General features: G+C 35.4%; 1 protein-coding gene across 2 annotated transcripts; it reads right to left on the bottom strand.

Annotated features, from left to right (window-relative positions):
* Positions 1-254: 254 nt before the first annotated feature.
* CISD1 (CDGSH iron sulfur domain 1) lies at positions 255-19,408 on the bottom strand. Of its 2 annotated transcripts, XM_032312327.1 has the most exons (4): positions 15,836-16,092; positions 13,480-13,574; positions 12,346-12,551; positions 255-3,242 (listed from the first exon to the last, which is right to left on the bottom strand). In XM_032312327.1, the coding sequence occupies exons 2-4, from the start codon at positions 13,517-13,519 to the stop codon at positions 3,153-3,155; spliced, it is 336 nt and encodes a 111-aa protein (XP_032168218.1). In that variant the 5' UTR covers positions 13,520-13,574; positions 15,836-16,092; the 3' UTR covers positions 255-3,152. The 2 variants fall into 2 exon arrangements, with proteins under 2 accessions (XP_032168218.1, XP_032168219.1); XM_032312328.1 differs by lacking the exons at positions 13,480-13,574; positions 15,836-16,092 and adding an exon at positions 19,173-19,408.
* Positions 19,409-19,936: the final 528 nt, after the last annotated feature.

Here is a 19,936-nt window from a genome sequence, read left to right as displayed (position 1 = left end):
TAAAATAAAATCTTAGAAAAAAATTCATTCTTAAAAAAAATGATTTCTTATAAATTTACTTTGCATGAAACCTCAACACACTGTAATCATGTGAAAATTTTCAAATATATAAACTATCAGAATGAATAAAACTATATTGTTTTAATATCCTAATAAAACAGTAAGTCCCAGAACTTTAGATAGGATCACGAGTTAGTGTTTCCCAGGTTTCCAGATTTCATGTAGTTAAAAAAAAAAAAAAGTGGGGACCAATACAGAGCTGTCAACTTTTTATTTTGCCAAGTAAGGATACTTTAAAGCAACTAATAATACTATCAACATTTCATAAAAGGATATTTCAATACCACAAAAGTTGGAATGATCTTATAATAAGAATTAAATTCAAGCTACCTATCAGCCTTTTACTTTTTTTCCCCCTTCTGGATGCTGAAAATTTAGGGTTGTCCTAAAATTTGCAAATAAATTACCTAAAATCCCATTTTCTCCAACCATTTTAAATAGAGGCTGAAAGGTGAGTGGCTTTGTCTGAAATCAGCTTGTGTTAAACTCAGAGAGGAAGCATAGCTTCCGACAACTAGTAGGTAATACACTCTCACAGAAACATAATCACTAAACATGTTGCTGATTAGGAACCTTAATCAATGTTTATCTTCAAACCAAACCAAACCAAACCAAACCCAAATCCTTCCTAACTAATGAAAATTTAAATCCACTTACTTTGTAGTATAAAGACTTGTTATACGCAGCCATATATATTATAAGGAAAACCCCAAATCATAAATTATAATTATGTAACCTATATCATAAATGATATAATCTTATCTGTAAGCTTTTAATTATCCAAAATGTTTCATTCTTAAGTGCATGGTCTATGGAAGATGCTTAATAAATGTCTGTTGTACTAACAGAGGAGTGTCACTTTCAATCACTGCAAAACAAGATTCTTCCTAACATTAGAAACTCTCAACTTAGCATGGAATCCTATTTTGGAAATCACTGGAACATTAATGTATAGAGAAAAAAAGATAGTGGTGGTGTTGGGGAACCCAATTTGCCTGACTTCTCAAAAAAAAAAAAAAAAAAGCAATCAGATACTTTGCGGTGCTTAATGAGAACAGTATTTGCACTCAGTGATTTTTGTGTTAAAACATTACATTAATTTAACCACACCCACTTAACTTTTTTAGGATAAGTAACAGGAAAGTCTTAATATTCTAAAGGAATTCTAGTTCAAGAGCATGAAACAAATTTTTACCATGACCCTGAGGATACACTTATCTAATTATTTTGGACTAACAAAATTCTACAGTAGATCTGCATTTCAATTAGGCGATCACCTCTAATTCCACCATAAACGTACACATAGTCTTATTCCTTTGCAAAATAGTTTTGAGAATTGGCACTAATCCCCCCCCCCCCATAGCTATACAAACGCATGACCAATAGTGTAATTTCAAATTTAAAATTAAAAATACAGTTTAGTGTGTTAAAGGGATGCCCCTTTATCAGAAACCAGGAGTTCATGGATTTTTTTTTTTTCCTTAAAACAATCAACCTTTAAAAGCATGATGCTTCTTTTGCAGACCCGCTCATACTTAAAACAGGAAGCAGAGTTAAGGAAAGAAATTCACCTTAAGAAACTGATAGGCAGAATCAGGGTTTGTAGTATTTTACATTGTATATTTAAGATGTGCCTTTAAGACACATCCGTATTAAGTCATATAGGCTGCTTACTATCAGTATACACAATTTTGGTAAGAACTTTACCTACTGTAATACACAAAATTGTACATTTAAAAAAATATCACTGATCATACATGAAATATAGGAATGCTAATATCTGGTTTGATTCCTGTGACTTCCATGGTAATTCTGGGTTTTGGCATATAGAAACTTGTTATTGACTACTACTGAGAATTCAAGTAGACTAAAAGAAATGGTAAGAATATTTTTGTTACCTTTGTCAAGTTGTTTGTATTACATATATATTCTGTCCTGGCTTTTCCTTCTAATCCATAAAACCCAAAGAACTAATCTCTAAAAATTCACCCATTAACTACTCCTGTCTTAATATTTTTATTGCTCCTAATTATTTTCAGTTTTCACTTTTTTTCCTGAATCAGGAATGAATGCAATATTTCTGAGTCTTTGAAAAATATTATATAAACAAAAACTTGTCTTCAAATTTTTGCTTTTAAGATCATGTAATTTAATAGAATGTAGTTGTTTTTTTCCTCCCAAGTTTCTTTACTAGAAATATGCATGTGCCTGATTTTCGAGAGTAGGAAATAAAATCTACCTGTGCCTTTGATCTAGCTTTGTGACTACTATTTCTGTCATGGATGTGTGGCTTTCTGTTCAAGAGGCTTGACATCATGTGTTCCAAATCTTTCAATGTTCCTGCTTCAAGTGCCACTTCTTGGAATAGAACCCTGGAATATTAACATTTTAAGACCTTCTTCATGACTACTTTAAATCTAATATCACTTTGATCTAAATTTCCAGTACTGGTTCCTTTAATGGGTCAATTAAATACACATGAAAATGAATAAAGAAGCTACTGTGCCCTTTTATTTTAGGCCCAGCCCACTTATAATTAAGCAGAATAACATTCCAAGTTCATTTTGATTAAAAACTATGAAAATATAGAAGCTATATTTTCTCAGTGTCATCGTCTCTGTCAAGTAGAGAATCATGGTCGTAACAGGTTTTTCCTATATTAAGAGATTAATATACCTTAATCACACCCAGTTTACTTTCTAGGTTAACTAAGTAATATTAAAAGGTGGTAGTTTTCTTTGAAACTTGTAAGTACAACCTGCATATACAGGATTTTGACAATAATTTAATGGTAACTTTAATACAGAACTATATTCTAATATAATTACTTTAAACATAAAGAAACGGATCCTTACAAGACCAAAATAACCCACAAGCCATGAAGTTGGTTTTTACTTTTTCCTTTTTACGTTTTAACAAATGTGCACCACAATGGTTCAACAAGTAAGGCAAATGCCATGAATATGAAAGCTGCAGTTTCCAAGAGACCACATCTAGGACCCAGGGGAGGCGAATTAGACAGAAGTCGTAGTCATTCTAATTAAACAATCAGAAAACATCCTAAGTTTGTTTGCAGTGTCAAAACTGTCTATTTAAGTTTCCTTTCTCTTAATGATCAGAGGTCCCACGTTGTCGCCAGTCTCTTCATTGTGTTTTGTGTGAGATCCATCGCAGAATGGGAACTAGAAAAAGAGAGAATGTCAATGTCTAATTGCAAAATGACTATTAGCTTAGCAGAGTGGGGGTGATGCTTAAATATATATATAACACACATCAACTCTCAATAAAACGATTTTCTTAGCCCACCTTATATAAGTATTCTTAAAGAGCATATTTGAAGTATAAACACCAAGCAGAAGGAAGAAATCAACTTGTGGATAATGCAGATGACTAACTGCATTTTGTGGTATTTGTTCATGGATGCTTAGTATCATTTCCCTGTTTATATGTTACAGTTACAATTCCCCATCTAGTGAACTATGTCCATTTAGAGCCTCAGTTCATTTGTTTAGAATCAATTTGTGTGTTATCCCTTTGTTGATCATCTTTGCAGCAATTTTTCCCAAACGGTTTTTTGCTAATTTTTTCACGTTACTTTCCTATTAGTTTCATACAAACATGCCAGTATTTCCCTTTTTAACATTCTTCATGGAGACATCTTTCTCCTAGAGTAAATTTCTTTACATGATTTCACATTTTAAATATAACTGACATTTTGGGATTCAGTGGTAGAAACGTGACAGTAGTAAATTTCTTTTAATTAATTATTTTGACAAAGAAAGATAGCAAGAGCAGGAAAACAAGCAGGGGGAGTGGGAGAGGAAGAAGCAGACTCCCCACTGGGCAGGGAGCCGGATGTGGGGCTAGATCCCAGGACCCCATGACCGTTACCTGATCCGAAGGCAGACACTTAACCCACTTAGCCACCCAAGCACCCCAGAAGTAAATTTCTTTCCTTTTTTAAAAAGATTTTACTTTTATTTATTTGACAGAGACACAGCAAGAAAGGGAACAGAAGCACGGGGAGCGGGTGAGGGAGAAGCAGGCTTCCATCTGAGAAGGGAGTCAGATGCGGGGCTCAATCCCAGGACCCTGGGATCATGACCTGAGCAGAAGGCAGACGCTTAATGCTGAGTCACCCAGGCACCCCCAGAAGTAAATGTCTAACAGTGCCTGTCAGTGTGCTCCAAAGAAGTCCTAACAAATGTACTGATTTGGTTTCATTATGTTTTAAAAAACATATCATATAATTCTCTTGATTTGTAGCATACATTTTTAAAATAAGTCCTGTTATTAAAAAATACAATTTTAGCTCAAAATTTCCCAGGCTGACTGAACCATGGATGCTTTTTTTGTTGTTGTTGAAGATTTTATTTATTTATGTGACAGAGAGAGAGATCACAAGTAGGCAGAGAGGCAGGCAGGGGGGTGGGGTGGGGGGAACAGGTTCCCCACTGAGCAGAGAGCCTGATGGCAGGGCTCGATCCCGGGACCCTGAAATCATGATCTGAGCCGAAGGTAGACACTTAACTCACTGGGCCACCGAGGTACCCCTGCCATGGACGCTTTTAACTCTGATATCTATTATCATAGTGTTCTACAGAACACACTTTACAAAATGATGTTCTAAGATCCTGTTGCTTCAATATTAATAGAGTTTGTACAATTGTTACACCTTTATTCCTAATTTTACAAAGTAAGTTGTACCTGTAAAAATGCCTATTTATAGATTCTACATTATCATACTCATCAATCTACTCTGCTGGGGTAATAACGATGTTTAAAATATGCTTCACTATTTGGTAGAGCTAGGTTTCCTTCAAATTATTCTTGTTAGACTTTTCTTATTTATTCTCTACCTATCTTTATTAAACTTTGCCAATTTTTCTTCCAGATAAACCTGAGAATTTTTTTTTTGCCAAGTACTATTTAATTTCTCTTGGAATCCTCATCTTAAGGTCTCATGCATACTCTGATAACATTATTTCTGTCTTACATATTTTATAGTTATCATAATTAGGTATATTTTCATACCTAACTACTTATATATTATCAACAGTTTTTGCAGGTACAGCCTTCCTACTGTTAAATGACAAAAATAGGAATTCAACAATGTTTTACGTGTCTCCTCAGGATTTTACACTTAGAAGTTCCAATTACTAGTAAATTATTTTTTTCTTTCCTTCTATATTTATACCTTTTTTTTCTATTTCACATTAAATAATGATAGCTAGCATCTTCGTTTTATTCTTGATGTCTGAAGTGTACCTAACATTCTAGAATCTAGAGTCACTGTTTGGTTTAAGGTACACTAACTATTGCACTGAAGAGGCCAATTTAGATGACTGGGATCTTAGCCTTAAGATTAAAATTGCCTCATTACTCACAGTGGAGGCAGTATAATTTTAGATACCTGAAAACAGACAATAGGGTATATAATCTTCAACTCTGACATTAGAAGTGTCTATTCTAAGATTAAAATATCATGTTAAAGAAATTCAATTTTAATTTTACTATTTGTATATAATTCCAAGATACAGTAAATTAGTTAAAATTTACAGCAAAAGTCAAGGTACGAGCATATCTAATATTTCCAGGTAAAAATTCTATCTTGGGGTAGATGGCAACATCGATGCAATGTATGTAACGCTTTCTTTTCTTCTTTCCTTTCTCCTTCCCTCCCCTCCTCTTTTCCTCTTTCTTTCCTCAATAGGATATGGTACACAGTATATTCCTGTTAAAAACAAGTCCTCACAACAAAAACAATCAATCAAAGCTCTCATTTTTTTCTTGGCATGGATAAGAGGCCATAACAATCCACAAAAATCAAACTAAAATGTACCCTATAGCAGAGATCAGCATTTCAAGGTGACATACGTTTAATAAACAAACACAGATGATTTTACAGTGAGAATACAAATTTACATTGTAAAAGACTCCATTTTTTATAAACAGCACACACAAAACATGTTACTGAACAGTTTTACATATACAGATTATAAAATGTATTTCTAAAATATAAAGTATTTAAAATAGAAAAGCCTTAAATAACTTACTGAAATAGCATGTTTCTTTCTTTTTGAATCTCATTTTGAAAATACTGAAAAATTCTAGAAAAATAATACATGTTCAAAAATTATCTCCCTCTCTATATAGAATCAAGAACAGGAGAGAAATCTACAGAGAAATCTACAAAGAACATCTTATAAAAGGTTAAGAAAGCCATATATCTAAGATGAGAATATACTTTTTATATGATAATCTAGGTATGCCTAGAAACAGAAATTTGTCTGTTTCCTGTTTTAAAAGAAAAAATATTTCTTTAAAAAGCAGCGAACAGGGGCACCTGGGTGGCTCATTGAGTTAAAGCCTCTGCTTTTGGCTCAGGTGATGATCCCAGGGTCCTGGGATCAAGCCCCACATCCGGCTCTCTGCTTCCTCCTCTTTCTCTGCCTGCCTCTCTGCCTACTTATGATCTCTGTCAAATAAATAAATAAAATATTAAAAAAAAAAAAAGCAGCGAACAGTAGATTCTGGCTATTTGTTCAAAAAACTTTCATCCTTTCATAATATATAAAGCTTTTATGACTTTAAAATGTAAACTAAGCATTAAAAATCATTTTGTTCAGAGACACAGATATCTTTTAATAGTACTTTATTAATCTCAGGAATTACTGACTTAGGGCAGAAACTTCTCCCAAACTTCATGTGAAGATTAGGTACTTTCATATTTACTCATCAGAGTTTTCACTTTAAGTTAATGAAAAAAACTAAACTCCCCCCCCGCCAACCAGGACCAAGATGAGTTACTACAGGACCGGATTAGCAATTTCTTAAGAATACACTACACATATAAATGGGATATATTTATTGAAATTAATTCATGATTCTCAATATGAATGTCAATTACATGGCATTAAAATCCAGGTGGTGGGTATTTATAGAGGGCACGGATTGCATGGAGCACTGGGTGTGGTGAAAAAATAATGAATACTGTTTTTCTGAAAATAAATACATTGAAAAAATTAAAAAAAAATTCAAATTGTAAATTATGTAACAGTATTTATGTTTTTCAGGAAGTGTCTTGTTCTATTTTTTAACTTTTCTATAGGAGAGAAAGAAAATATGTGTATACTTTCAAATGTAATCTAGGAAGTATAGTAGTTTTTGTATTAATGCAATTATATATCAAAAACAAAAAATACCCTTTCACTGAAGATTTGAAATTTGTTAAACAGTCAAGCAAAGAGATGAAATAACAAAAAAACCCCACAAAGGGTGTATTTAATTCACGCAGTCATCAATATTTAAAAGTAAAACCTAAATAACCGATGGAAAAAAGTTTAGCTCATGAGTGATTCTAAAATCTAACATGCCAGTGTTTGTTATTATTAACAAATTCTGGAGAAAAGCTTGCAAACTGAATTGGCTGAACTTCCTGTATGTCCAGAAAATATCATGTATTTGTTAACCCAATTAGTAAACTACAAATCCCACATATTTTTAAAATTAGAGAAGAGAGGACTTAGAGAAGAGGCTTAAAGAATGATTAGGGTCAACCAAAAAAGGCCTAGAGATTCTTGCTTTTCATTTAGAAAGCTAGCAACATCATCAGTCTTCATAAAATACCCAAGATTTGCTTCTTTTTAAAGGCTTTAATCTCAAGTTATGTTTCTGGTTTTTGGGTATTTCAAGATAAAAATAAATAAATGATCCTCACCTTTTTTATCTGCAACAATTAAAACAAATTATTTTCCTTCTCCAAACTTTGTATTTTTTATGAGTTTGAAATGTATTTCCCAAGGAAGTTGCCGGGGGCCATTTTGACTACCATAAACTCTGAGAAATAGTCTTGCTTTGGTTGAGAAAGAAAAGCAGTAAGATCTGACATAATCTGAGAGGATACAACATTTTATTCCATTCTTAGCGACTTACTTTAAGTAAAATGTAAGACAGTAGTAAAATATATTAAGAGAAATTAAGATTTTATAAGACTATCCTTATGTGGATTGGTCAAGCTATGTAACCGTCACTCAGAATTTTGTTTCAGACTCCATGCACTCTCTTCCAAACCATTAATAGGCTGGAGACTTCCGTAAGGCACAGACACACACAACCTAAAACAAAAACACACCACTAACAAAAGACCTAATTAAAATCCTGAAGTTGTAAATGAAACAAGATGATTCTACACAATATGTTCAGTTGCATTTCAACTTCATTTGAGTTCCTGACAGTAACTGGCACACCTTTCCTCTATTCTTATTTCTTAGTGTGTGTGCATCTACTGTCCTTGTTCAAACTCTCTCCTGCCTCCTAGATGGCCAAAACACAACTCAGGTGAGTGGGGGTAGGGTGGCAATCTAGCAAGACTATGTTGCATACTCTTCTCTCTAACATTAAAGTCCTCTCACTTTCTTATTTCTAAAATAAAGCTCTCTCTTCCTTCCTGAGTTTCACATTTGAACTCCCACTCTCATCTTCCACCTCTTTCAAGACAGCACTGTCTCAAACACTATCTTTCCCACAGTCACTTCTCTATTGCCTCCTTTCTTTCTCCTGTCACATATGGATAGCCCTTTTGTGAAATATGATGAAATAACCATGTTTCTGAAACAGCAGACGGCATACCAATCCTTGGGGGTGGGGGGAGAGGACAAACAAGGCATATTTAAAAATGTAATTTCTGCACACTGCTAAGAGAGGATTCATTAGGCCTGAGAAAACCACTCAAAAATGTTAAACCCACACAATGGGCTACACTAGTGATTGTACCTTAAGAATGAATCAGAACAGAATTAAAGATTGTATCATATATAACTTTTCTGAGATAAGTAGAAAGGTGTTTTCATTTTGTTGCATTATAAACACAACTGGTTTATATGAAGAAAAAAAAATTACTGATTATGAACTCAATACAGCCAAAGGTATTAATTAAAGTCTTTTGTACACTGGTAGAGAAATGTGTGAGTTGGCACTTCTGTGATAACCTTACATACCTCCAGAATGGGGGAGTTTCCAAAGATATCAGAAGAATAAGAACATCCATTAAGAAGAATAAAATTCAAAGTGAATTCTTAACTGATTCATGTGGGAATAAAAAGTTCCTAAAATTCAGTGAAAATTCAGAACTGACAAATACTAGATGCAAAGAGGATCACTAACAACATAAAAGATAAGCTTTAAAAAAAGAGAAAACGGGAAATAAATTCACTGGTCTGTCATTCCTTTCCTTGATGTCTATTTATGGGAAATGACCATCTCTGGTTTAAGAATCTGGAGACTGTGTGATGAAAAAATAATCCCAGAATGTTTTGTTGAATTATAAAGTCTAATAAACATTTAAACCAGTAGCTTGTGTCCATTTATGATTCTTCCTGATATACTTAAGATCTTAGTCCTCATACGTTCCTATTTGCTTTTATTGTACCCTCTGGGAAAATCCAACCAAGGCAAACACCCCTTACTTAACCCCAAATCTACGCTTTAGATTTCACTCAAGCAGTCATCTTTCTTTTCCTTTCTATTTACTATGAAAGTTACTGAAATTTTAACATATACTCAGACTCAGACTCTTAGCATTTCACTTTTAGTAATTCACACGTTAACCCACTTAGACACAGCATAGCTTCTATTCTAATTATTCTGTTGAAATGACAACAAAAGGTCAATTGCCTAATTGTTTAATGCAACTCATACTATAATACTGACCTAGTTGTCTTTACACAAGCCTATGTTTATAGCCAAGTCTTTAAGAATATCATGGCTTCATAATGGAAAGGAGAAAGTTCCAGTTTTCTTCTGACTCTGGCCCATTTCATCTCCTTTTTTGGCTCTTATTCCTCATTCCAAAATGCAAAAAATTCCCCAAGATTTCATGCTTGATTTTTATCTGCATCACGGATCTTCTTAAGCATTCTTAATGCTTAAACATAAGCATTCTTACGTTTAACTCCTCAGTTTTGCTGATTTCTATCTCCAAACCTGATATCTCAGCCTTAGACCCACATTTCAGATTATCTGCTGAACATTTCCATTCAAATGTCACCTCAAATTCACTTTGGAATTGAATTCCTTGTCACCTTTCTAGAAAATCAGCTTTTCTTCTTGGAAGTCCTATTTCTGTTAGCAGCACCATCTCTTCTAATACAACAGGTTTAAATTCTTTAATTAGTTTCAGTTTTTCTCCACCAATCTCCCTTATCAATCAGTCAGTGCATTAAGCTTATCCTTCCCTCAAAATGTTTCCTCTATGGGTTCATTCTTTTCCATTCCTAGAGCTATCACTCTCGCATAAGTCTCATAACTTTGGAAATTCCTGACAAGAAGTTCCCCATGTCTGCAGGCACAAACTCCTCGCAAAGGTACTTAAGACTCTCCTCAATTTGGACTTATTCCTGGGGGGATGGAAGAGCAGTGACCAGACTAGATTCTTTATTGATCCCACCACTTGGCTCACTTGAGTCCTTTCATACAGATTTTAATAAAGACTTCCCCCAAACTGGTAGTTTATTTAAATACCATCACACTTTCCAAGGGCAATTTAACTCCCATGTATATCACTACGCTATCCTAGAAAATTCTAGCCCACAGTGTAAGCCCTTTCTTTTATTTAAAGCACTGAGTCTACTGTACACATTTATGATACTTGGTATGTTACAATTTAACTTTTCTAATACGTATATAGTAGACACTAAATGATCATTGACTAAAGAACTACTAAACTGACTTAAGATTCCTGAATTTCTAAAGGCATTGTTTTGTATATTTTGGTGATCAACAGCAGAATAAAACCTATAATGAGCATAATTTTTAAAATACAAACCAGGTCTGGTCTACAGAATATTACTGAGGATTATTTTCTAGCAACCCCACTAGTACTTATAAATAATCCTACATACCAAATGAACACTGTTCTTTTCAAGGTACAACCTGTAATGGAACTACTAATTTTTCACATTCCATATGTTCATCAAGTAGTTTCAAATACAATGACATTATCCCGCAATGTATCACTGGATTATACATCATCATTTTATTGGTGAAGAGAGTTAGAATACACTTTCTAGTACCTAGATTGTGACGTCTTCCTTATTTGATAAACAGTTTGTGATAATGGTTTCCCACTGTGGAAAGAGATGGTCCCTGACAGGTGCTTTCAAAAACAGATAAATAATTTTTATCGTCTATTTTCTTTCTTTTTTTAAAGATTTTATTTATTTATTTGACAGAGAGAGAGAAATAACACAAGCAGGGAGAGGAGTGGGAGAAGCAGGCTCCCTAAGGAGGGAGCCTGATGCTGGACTCAATCCCAGGACTCTGGGATCACGACCTGAGCTGAAGGCGGATGCTTAAGCCACCCAGGTGCCCTATTGTCTATTAAGTGTTATAGTATCATCTTTGGTGAAATCCATCTTATTTAAATACAAATAGTGGCAGTACACTCACCATATTTCTTACAATACATCACATTCAATGTATGAAGCTTTTCAAGATGACCTTAGGAAAGGATTTACCATCTTCACCTCACTACCTGTCATCACTGTCTAAAAGCTGCAGGTATCACAGATAAGAGTTCCAAATGGAACTTGATGAAATGTAATTATCACAAAAGAAGATTTAAAAAATCCTGTTATGTATTTAATTACAGGAGCTATAGCTTAAAGAAAGCTTAGATACAGTGTTAATATATTTATCAGATAAGAAATTTTCAAGGATCGTTTTCCAAGTTTCTCCTGAATTTTCTAAAACTTGTCCTAGAATTCAGGAACTTAAAAAGCTCAAGAAAAGAATCTACCCTTCTGTGTTTCTCTGTGTTTTAGGCTGCATACTCTCTTTCCTGGGAAAGTGGAGGCAAAGATCCACTTGGGGAGGAAATCCTAAGAATAAATAAAGGGATTTTTTTTTTTTTCTCTTCTTGGTCAAGAATACAGTTACACTCACCTGAACTCAGTAAGGGAATAACGCAATTTTACTGCATAATAGTTATACATTTTAGGAAATATACTCATGAAGAGAACATGAAAAACAGAGAAGAACAGAATGCATTAAAAAAGAAAGAAAGAAAAGGGGAGCCTGGTTGGCTCAGTCATTGGAGCAGGTGACTCTTGATCTCAGGGTTGTGAGTTCAAGCCCCATGATGGGCACAGAGATTACTTACAAATGAAAAAAAAAAAAGATGAAGAGATATCCTAATAATATCTAGTGATACATGTTTGACAGAATAGTTTAAAAAGAAATGTTACATTAAAGATGGCACTAACATAAAAGATTTGTTTTCCTCACCTTTTTGGACCTCCAACAACGGCAATACACAGCTTTATCTCCCAAATCCTCCATATCATAAGCATGTACTATCTTGGGGTTGTCTTTCTGGATGTGAAGGTTTACCATAGATTTGTTGCGATGATCTTTAACATAAAATCTTTTGTAAGCTAGATAACCAACTGCAGCTGTCCCAGCAGCAATAGTAACTGCTGCGATCCATTCAACTAGAGCAGGGAAGGAAAACAGGAATAATCATCAAAACCAAAATATAAACTAATAATGTGTATTTTTACTAATATGATATGTTCAGGAAATCTAGTTTTTGAGTTAAGCATTCCGACAGTCAAAAATTTTTACTGTTAACAAAATAATCACAACACAATGGTGTAACAATTCTTGTTAAGATTTTCCCCAGCCTTTACTGAGGCTATTGCGTATTTTCTATTGAAAGATGATAGCTAAATTGAGATAGAGGAAATCTTAAAAAAAAAAAAAGAAAAGAAAAGAAAAAAGAAAAAAATGATGTTTAATAATAATTTTTAAAGTGTTCATAGATTTAAAATAAAATGTAAACCTGAAGATACCTACTGCTTAAAAAAAAAACCTGATAAAAAAATTCAGATTATAAAGACTACCCCCACCCAAAAAATCAGGAGGTGATTATGTTAACAAACTGACTCATCAGAATTCATTTAAATAGTAGGTCCTTTAGTGATTTTAAAGTGCATAACCACAAACAGCATTGGTATCTGAAGAGAAAAAAACAAACAAAAGGACAAATAAAACAAAGCTGCCCTTAAACATTCAAAGAAATATATCCAGCAGGATTCTGGGATTCCGTCACTCAAAAGTTTTTGTTTTTGTTTTTTAAATTTCAAAGTGCTTTCTCATTAGAGAAGGGCAGAATGTATTAAATCAGAATGTATTAATTTCTTATTTCAGAGAAAACATGAATATAATTACAGTTATATTCTCAATAAAGTCTAAATTTCCATTACCCACCAGTGGATGATGATTTGAATTCCCTACAAACGTCATTTTAAAATTTAATGACATTTTTCTACTCAATTATTTGCTTGACTAACAGACCATCTACTTATTCTTTTCATGTAGCTTTTCAAGCAGCCCTTAGAAACCCAAGCACTTAACTACCCCAGTTCCACAGAATGTTGGAGAGTAGAAAGTTCTGCATAGTCTGGTTAGCCTCAGCCTCAGAGGAGAGTTGTCTATTCCCAGCATGGAGTGAACTGCAGGAAGAAGTTGAACAGGGGTCAGGATAAACACACTGGACTGCTTCCCAGCACTTCCTGAGTCAGATCTTCTCTGTGTTTGTAATAAGTTCCCAGACTATCAAATAAAGCTCTAGAGAGATAAGTACAAAAAACACATTCCAAGAACAAATAAAAACATATAATGAATAATTAACTGTATGGCTTATTTGCACTATTGAGTCAAATTTCTTATTTGTGATTAATCACCCTTCCTAAGAGTGCCCTACATTAAACTGGAGCTCATTCTTACAAAACTATAATGGGAAGGAACAACCATTCTCACACTTAGTTCCTTTTATCTTGGGTCCTCTCTTTTAACTCATTCCTTGGATTCTACTTTCAACTACAGTATTCTTTACAAAATAGTTTTCCTTCCCACAATATTTCTATTCCTCCTTGCTAAAATCCTTTTAAAATAAACATTAACATTATGTCCTTCCCAGGGGCTACATGACTAAGACAAGTTAATAAGTTATTTGACAGCTTCAAACTTTGGACTCACTAAAGAACGTTTTTAACTACACATTTTGTGTAGATTGGTCTTGAATTTTAGTGCAGCTTCATGATATTACCCTGTAGCAATTCCAAACAGGGCTGAAAGTTCACTCTGATTTCTAGCTTGGTTCATGATAGTCCTTTCTGATGTATTATTTACCATGGAACTCCCATGAGAAGGGACACGGCAGGAGCTGTAGCAATCTGCTTCTAAGTTAATGGAAAGCCACTCTGATTAGCTAATGTACGTATCACAAAATGGGCTAAAATACTGCTATGCATAGTATATATTCAAGTGTATTTGCTTAAATATTATCTTTAGTATCAACTTAAAAGGAGGAAATACCCCAAAAGAATAAATTAAGACAATAAAAATTGTGTAATCTTAGTTACACCCTACTTTTTAGGTGAATTATGAAGTAATCCCTAACAGATTTGCTTTAATAGTGCCTACATATATCAAAAAGGCCTGAAACCCAAAGAACTAAAATTGGTTAAGATTAATTTGTCTCACAACGTAAGAAAGAAATCCTATAGAAATTTCTACCTGAAAACCGTAATAGGCCAAAAGAATCTTTCTTAACCATCAAAACAGTCTTCTATTCTCTTTTCTCATATTAGCCACTGAATCCATACGGTGACTTTTTTTTTTTTTTAAACCTTTACCTCTCTGGAATTTTTGACAGTGGAATAAATGACAGAATAACTGACACACAAAAGAGGCAATAGCAAATCAAGAAATGGAAACTGAGTCTAGATATTATTGAAAAGTAGCTGCCCCACAGGGAATCAAAACATGCAGTGTTACTCTGCCCCCTAACAAAGGTGACTTATGACCCTATATAAATGTCATAGTACCCTATGTGTGCTAGGAAAATGGCTTTGCATTTGCTCCAGTGGGTTTTTTAGAATCAGGACTAGATAAATTCTTAAGAATTTCCACCCCCCACCCAAAAACCTAATTCTCTAATCTCATAGAAACAAATGTAAAAGTTCCCAGAATAAGAAATATGTTACTGTTTTATCATTTCATGATAAATGAATCATATATATATATTTCTTTTTTTCCTGGCAAAAAGCTGTGGATGCCACTGGCAACTCTAGGGGAAAGAAGGAAAAGGAAACTGTAGAGACAGGCAAGAATGACGATTGCCTGAAAAGTCAACAATTAGAATAGAGAAAGAACTGAAAACCCAATATAACAAACAAATTAAAACAACAAAACCTAAGTAACATTTAGTTTTTGATAGTGGGCATATTCTATTAAGAATAAACACAAGCTCAAAGGCAAAATGAGACTTTACTAAAACCCAATTTTCAAAGACATTTCAGCTGGCACCTTTCAGACATTCTTTCCTAACTGGGGTCCAGAAAGCACTGAGCACTACTGCTGCCTCTGGTTTTACCCTCACTTCCCTTCTCTTATAAACATCTCTCAAGGTACAGTATTCCTACAGTTAGATCAAACCCCGCCCTTCCCAATCTTGCTTAACCATGCTTTCTCTCTCTACAAATACAATGAATAAGCCAATATAAAGAACAAAATACAGGAAATACATTTCTAAATAATCCTTTCCATTCTTACTCTTCCCTTGGTCTACTATTGTATAACATTGATTTGTATAGCAGAATACTGGTTTTCTCTCAGGATAATTCAGATATCGAAAACAATCTCTTGTTTATAACCCATTCCCCAGCTTTTCTCTTCTACTGTGGAAATTATTTTAACTTAGAAATCTCACCCTGTTTCTGTTCCTTTAGTCCCTTATCTGTCCAAAACTGTCCTCTTTCCCCCAGTGTCAACTGCCACAGAATCAGAATGTCCTTTTCTTCTCAGGAGAGGGGGAGGGGAACTATGTTTAAATCTTTCCCTCCCTAAGGTCTCTCTCCCAAATCGGCAGGCTGTGCCTGGTAGTTGTTTTCTTAACGCCTGGCTTACAGGTGGTGTTCAATGTTAGTTGAATAAGAAGAAAGAACAGATTATTAATTTGAATTTGCAACTCCATCTATTTTACCATCACATTGCTCTTACACCAATTGACTTATCTTTGGCCTCATCTTAACCTACTGTATAAGTGTGGGACTTAAACATTTCTTTATATTAAAAATACAACTTTAGGAATGCCTGGGTCGCTGAGTCAATTAAGTATCTGCCTTCGGCTCAGGTCATGATTCCAGGGTGCTGGAATGGAGCCCTGAATTGCATGGGGTTTCTTGGTCAGCGGGGAGTCTGCTTCTCCTCCTGCCTGCTGCACTTCCTGCTTGTGCACTCACATATGCGCTCTCTCATAAATAAAATCTTAAAAAAATAAAAATAAAACTTTATTATGGAACACTTCAGACATATACAAGGATTACTATAATGAACTCCCATTTATCCTCACTCAGCTCCAACAAGGATAAACTCACTGCCAATCCTGTTTCATCTATAGTCCCTAATGTCCCCCAATATTTATTTATTGTTTATAACCTAAAGGAGCAGATTCAATGACTTTTAGAGGTATCAAGGAGCAACACATATACTAAACTTCCTAATAGTCATATACTGGGTTGAGGAGGGGTCACTAAAGATGGGGGACTCCATTGTAGTGAAAGATGCTTAATGTTAGAAACTGTAATAAACTAATAGTATCTGGTATCACATAAAAAAGTAAATTCAGCATAAGTACGTTGATTATATGTCAATAAGGGAAAAACAAAGGTTGGCATCACCCACTCAAGGTATATCAAGAACCATATCACTGAATAGGATCTCTGGATTTCAATTCCAATGACTTATCCTCATTGACTTGCCCAGATTTATGTCCTGGCCTGATCCCTATTAATTTTATTTATAACCCACAACCCATTCTTTTTCTTCTGAATACAAACAAGAATTCTACATGCATAGGCAACACCCTTTTATTTTTTATTTAACATATACTTACAAAGCACATACTATTTTTAAGCCCTTTATAATTATTAATCTATTTAGTTGAGAAGAGACATCTTTTCAATTCATCTTCCCCAAATTAAAAAATCAAAATTTCAGATTTTTTAGTGTGGTTTAAAAATTGGGAACAATTTGAGGTCTAAATATTATAAGGTGGACTCCCAATATATTATCTGTCCCTTCCTTGCCAAACTACTGTGTTTGGAGAAGAAGATAAGAAGGTGCTGGATAAAGTGATTTACAAAGGTTTTGGACCTTTGCCCACAGTCCTCCTAACAAACTTTACACTTTTAAGTGAAATAAGAAGTAGTCACTTCTCATTACAAAGTTGAGTACTTCAAGCTGAAGCTGATAACCCTCTTCAACAAGCAATTTCCTATTCCTAGAAAAAAGCAAGGAAAGTCACCTTTGGATTCCCTTATGATTGGATTACACACACACACACACACACACAAAACAGCAAGCTAATGGGAAAGTTCCCTTTGGATTCCCTTATGGTTGGATTGAACACACACACACACCCCCCTTGTCTCGATTGCACACACACACACACACACACACACACACAAAACAGCAAGCTAATGGGAAAGTCTCCTTTGGATTCCCTTATGGTTGGATTGAAAACACACACACACACACACACACACACACACACACACACCCCACCCCTTGTCTCGATTGCAAGAAAGATTGGCCAGCAGGGAGTCTGAAGGAGTCCTAGGGTTCACTTACTTCACATTTCAATGGGCACTACACCCTAGGTTTAAAATACACAAAGTGACTCCACATTTTAAAATCGTGTTGGCATCTTTCCATATCACAAAAGTGCAAACTGTCTTCCTATAAAATTATCAGTGGCTCAAGTCATACGATATCTTATTTTACACAATAGTTTTATTCCTGAGAAAATACAGGCTTGGATTTTTTAAAAAACAAAAACAAAAATCGCTATTTTAAGAGCACCAAGGTACCTCTATTTAAAGATGAGCATGCTTTGAAATAAGTTTTATAAATAATCACCTCCTACAAACTTCATTAGTAAGTTAAAAATGTCATGGGTTATCATCCTAACTCTGCCAGGTAACTTTTAGAAACAGACATGAAATTCTCCAATTTAAAGAATAGATTACAAAATTAGGTCTCAGGTAAACAGAGAGCCTTTACAGAACCCGGGCACTCTAGATGCTCAATATTTACTAAATGAATCAACAAGGCTCTTTTTAATTAGCTTCTGGACAATCTCTTTACTTTTACTTTACAATTGTTAAAGGTAACCAAACCATGAGGCGTGGCGTTATATACCTGGGCAGAGTATTTTATTACTGGTGCACAGTATTATATTTAACAGTTCTACCACCACCAAGAATTGTTATAATGTGAATCTCTACATTAATAGATTAATAGCAAATCTCTTAATTTTAACTGGACCTGTTTCCAAACGCCAGACTAGAGCAAAGGAAGCAAGGCTGAGAAAGCCGAGAGTTCAAAGAGCTCCGTTTTCAATCCTCTCTCCTGGACTACTGCCAGAGGGATTAAAAAAAGGAAAATTAAAAAAAAAAAACCCACAATAACAACAACAAAAAACCTGGGAAAACTGAAGGTCTTGGATTGGGTTTCTTTCCTTTAAAAAATGTGCAAAACTGAGATGTGATTAGTCACGCATTGCTTCAGGGTTGCAGAAAATTGATGGTCTGACTCCACGGTGATTTAAACTTGAGAAGGGGGAGCAGTTCTTTTTTTTTTTTTTTTTTTTTTAAAAAAAAAACCTTTCCTCTTTTCCAAGCTCTGTGATTTAAGAAAACAGAGGTGTCTCAAGGGAGAACAAGAAAAAAAAAGCTAGAGGCGGAATCGTTAGGTTTTAGGACACGGCTAGTTAAGGAAAACGTGGTCCAGACTTGGGTAGATGCTTCCATGGCCCCAGTACCCCTTAGGCCTGGAGAGATCACCAATTCATATCGACATCGCCCCCTTTCCTGGTTTGGCCCAGGGAGTCCGCAGGCCCGCCCTACGCTTGCCCTTCTACATCTCAAGGTTACAGGGCTGGCGGGCTCGCAGGGCAGCGGTAACTAACAGCCCAGAGAGGCGCTGAGGAAGCTGCAACCGGTGCGCAGGCCTCCAGCCTCACCCGCTCCCAGGCCCCACTTCACCTCGTACGCTGGAAGTCAGACTCATGGCGCCGTCGCTTGCAAGGAGTGTGCACAGGACACTAGGCACAAAGAGGTTCTTGCGGAGGCCCGGAGTCAAGGTTCGAGAAACGTCCTACGCGTACCGACTCCAGGCCGCTACGGCGCAGGCGCCGCGGCTGGCCGTGAGCCGGTGTGTATTGCCACTCTAGTTGATGCTGAGCATGCGCGGAGCTGCGTCCCAGTCTAAAGTCTTGAGTCCGGATTTTGACAGCGGGAAAGTAGGGAGACCTAGAGTGGTAGCAACTGAGTGTGCGCAGTCGTAGGGGGCGGAGTCCTGGAGCCTGGGGCAGGGCTTGGAGAATAGAGATTCCAGGCCAGATTTAAGTCTTTTCCAGGTGTGCGGGTTTCTTATGGCGAAGGACAGGTGCTGGTAGTACACTTGACAGAATCAGGTATCTAAGATTTTATTTACAGTTTTCTTGCTCAGTTCGGCCACGACCAGTTTTCATTATAAAATGCCAGTGGCAGACAAGTCCTATTTTAGAACCTCACCTCGCTCTCCGTGTACGTCACTTTCTAATGCTTTTGAGCCAGTTATCCATTGAGGACCCTGGAACCCGCGCTAGGGGCTGAGTAGGAGAAACAAAGCGGCTTATTTCTTCAAAAAAATGTACTCGAAAAGATACTAAGATTATTCTCTATCTCCTACAGTCTGCAATTAGTGTCAGTTACAAAATATTTTATAAAAGCGGTTTAGGGGCCCAAATTTGGGGAGGGGGGTTAGA

Source organism: Mustela erminea, chromosome 14 (assembly GCF_009829155.1).
Source record: "Mustela erminea isolate mMusErm1 chromosome 14, mMusErm1.Pri, whole genome shotgun sequence".
Taxonomy (NCBI): Eukaryota; Metazoa; Chordata; class Mammalia; order Carnivora; family Mustelidae; genus Mustela; species Mustela erminea.
This window is presented reverse-complemented; position numbering and strand designations above follow the sequence as displayed.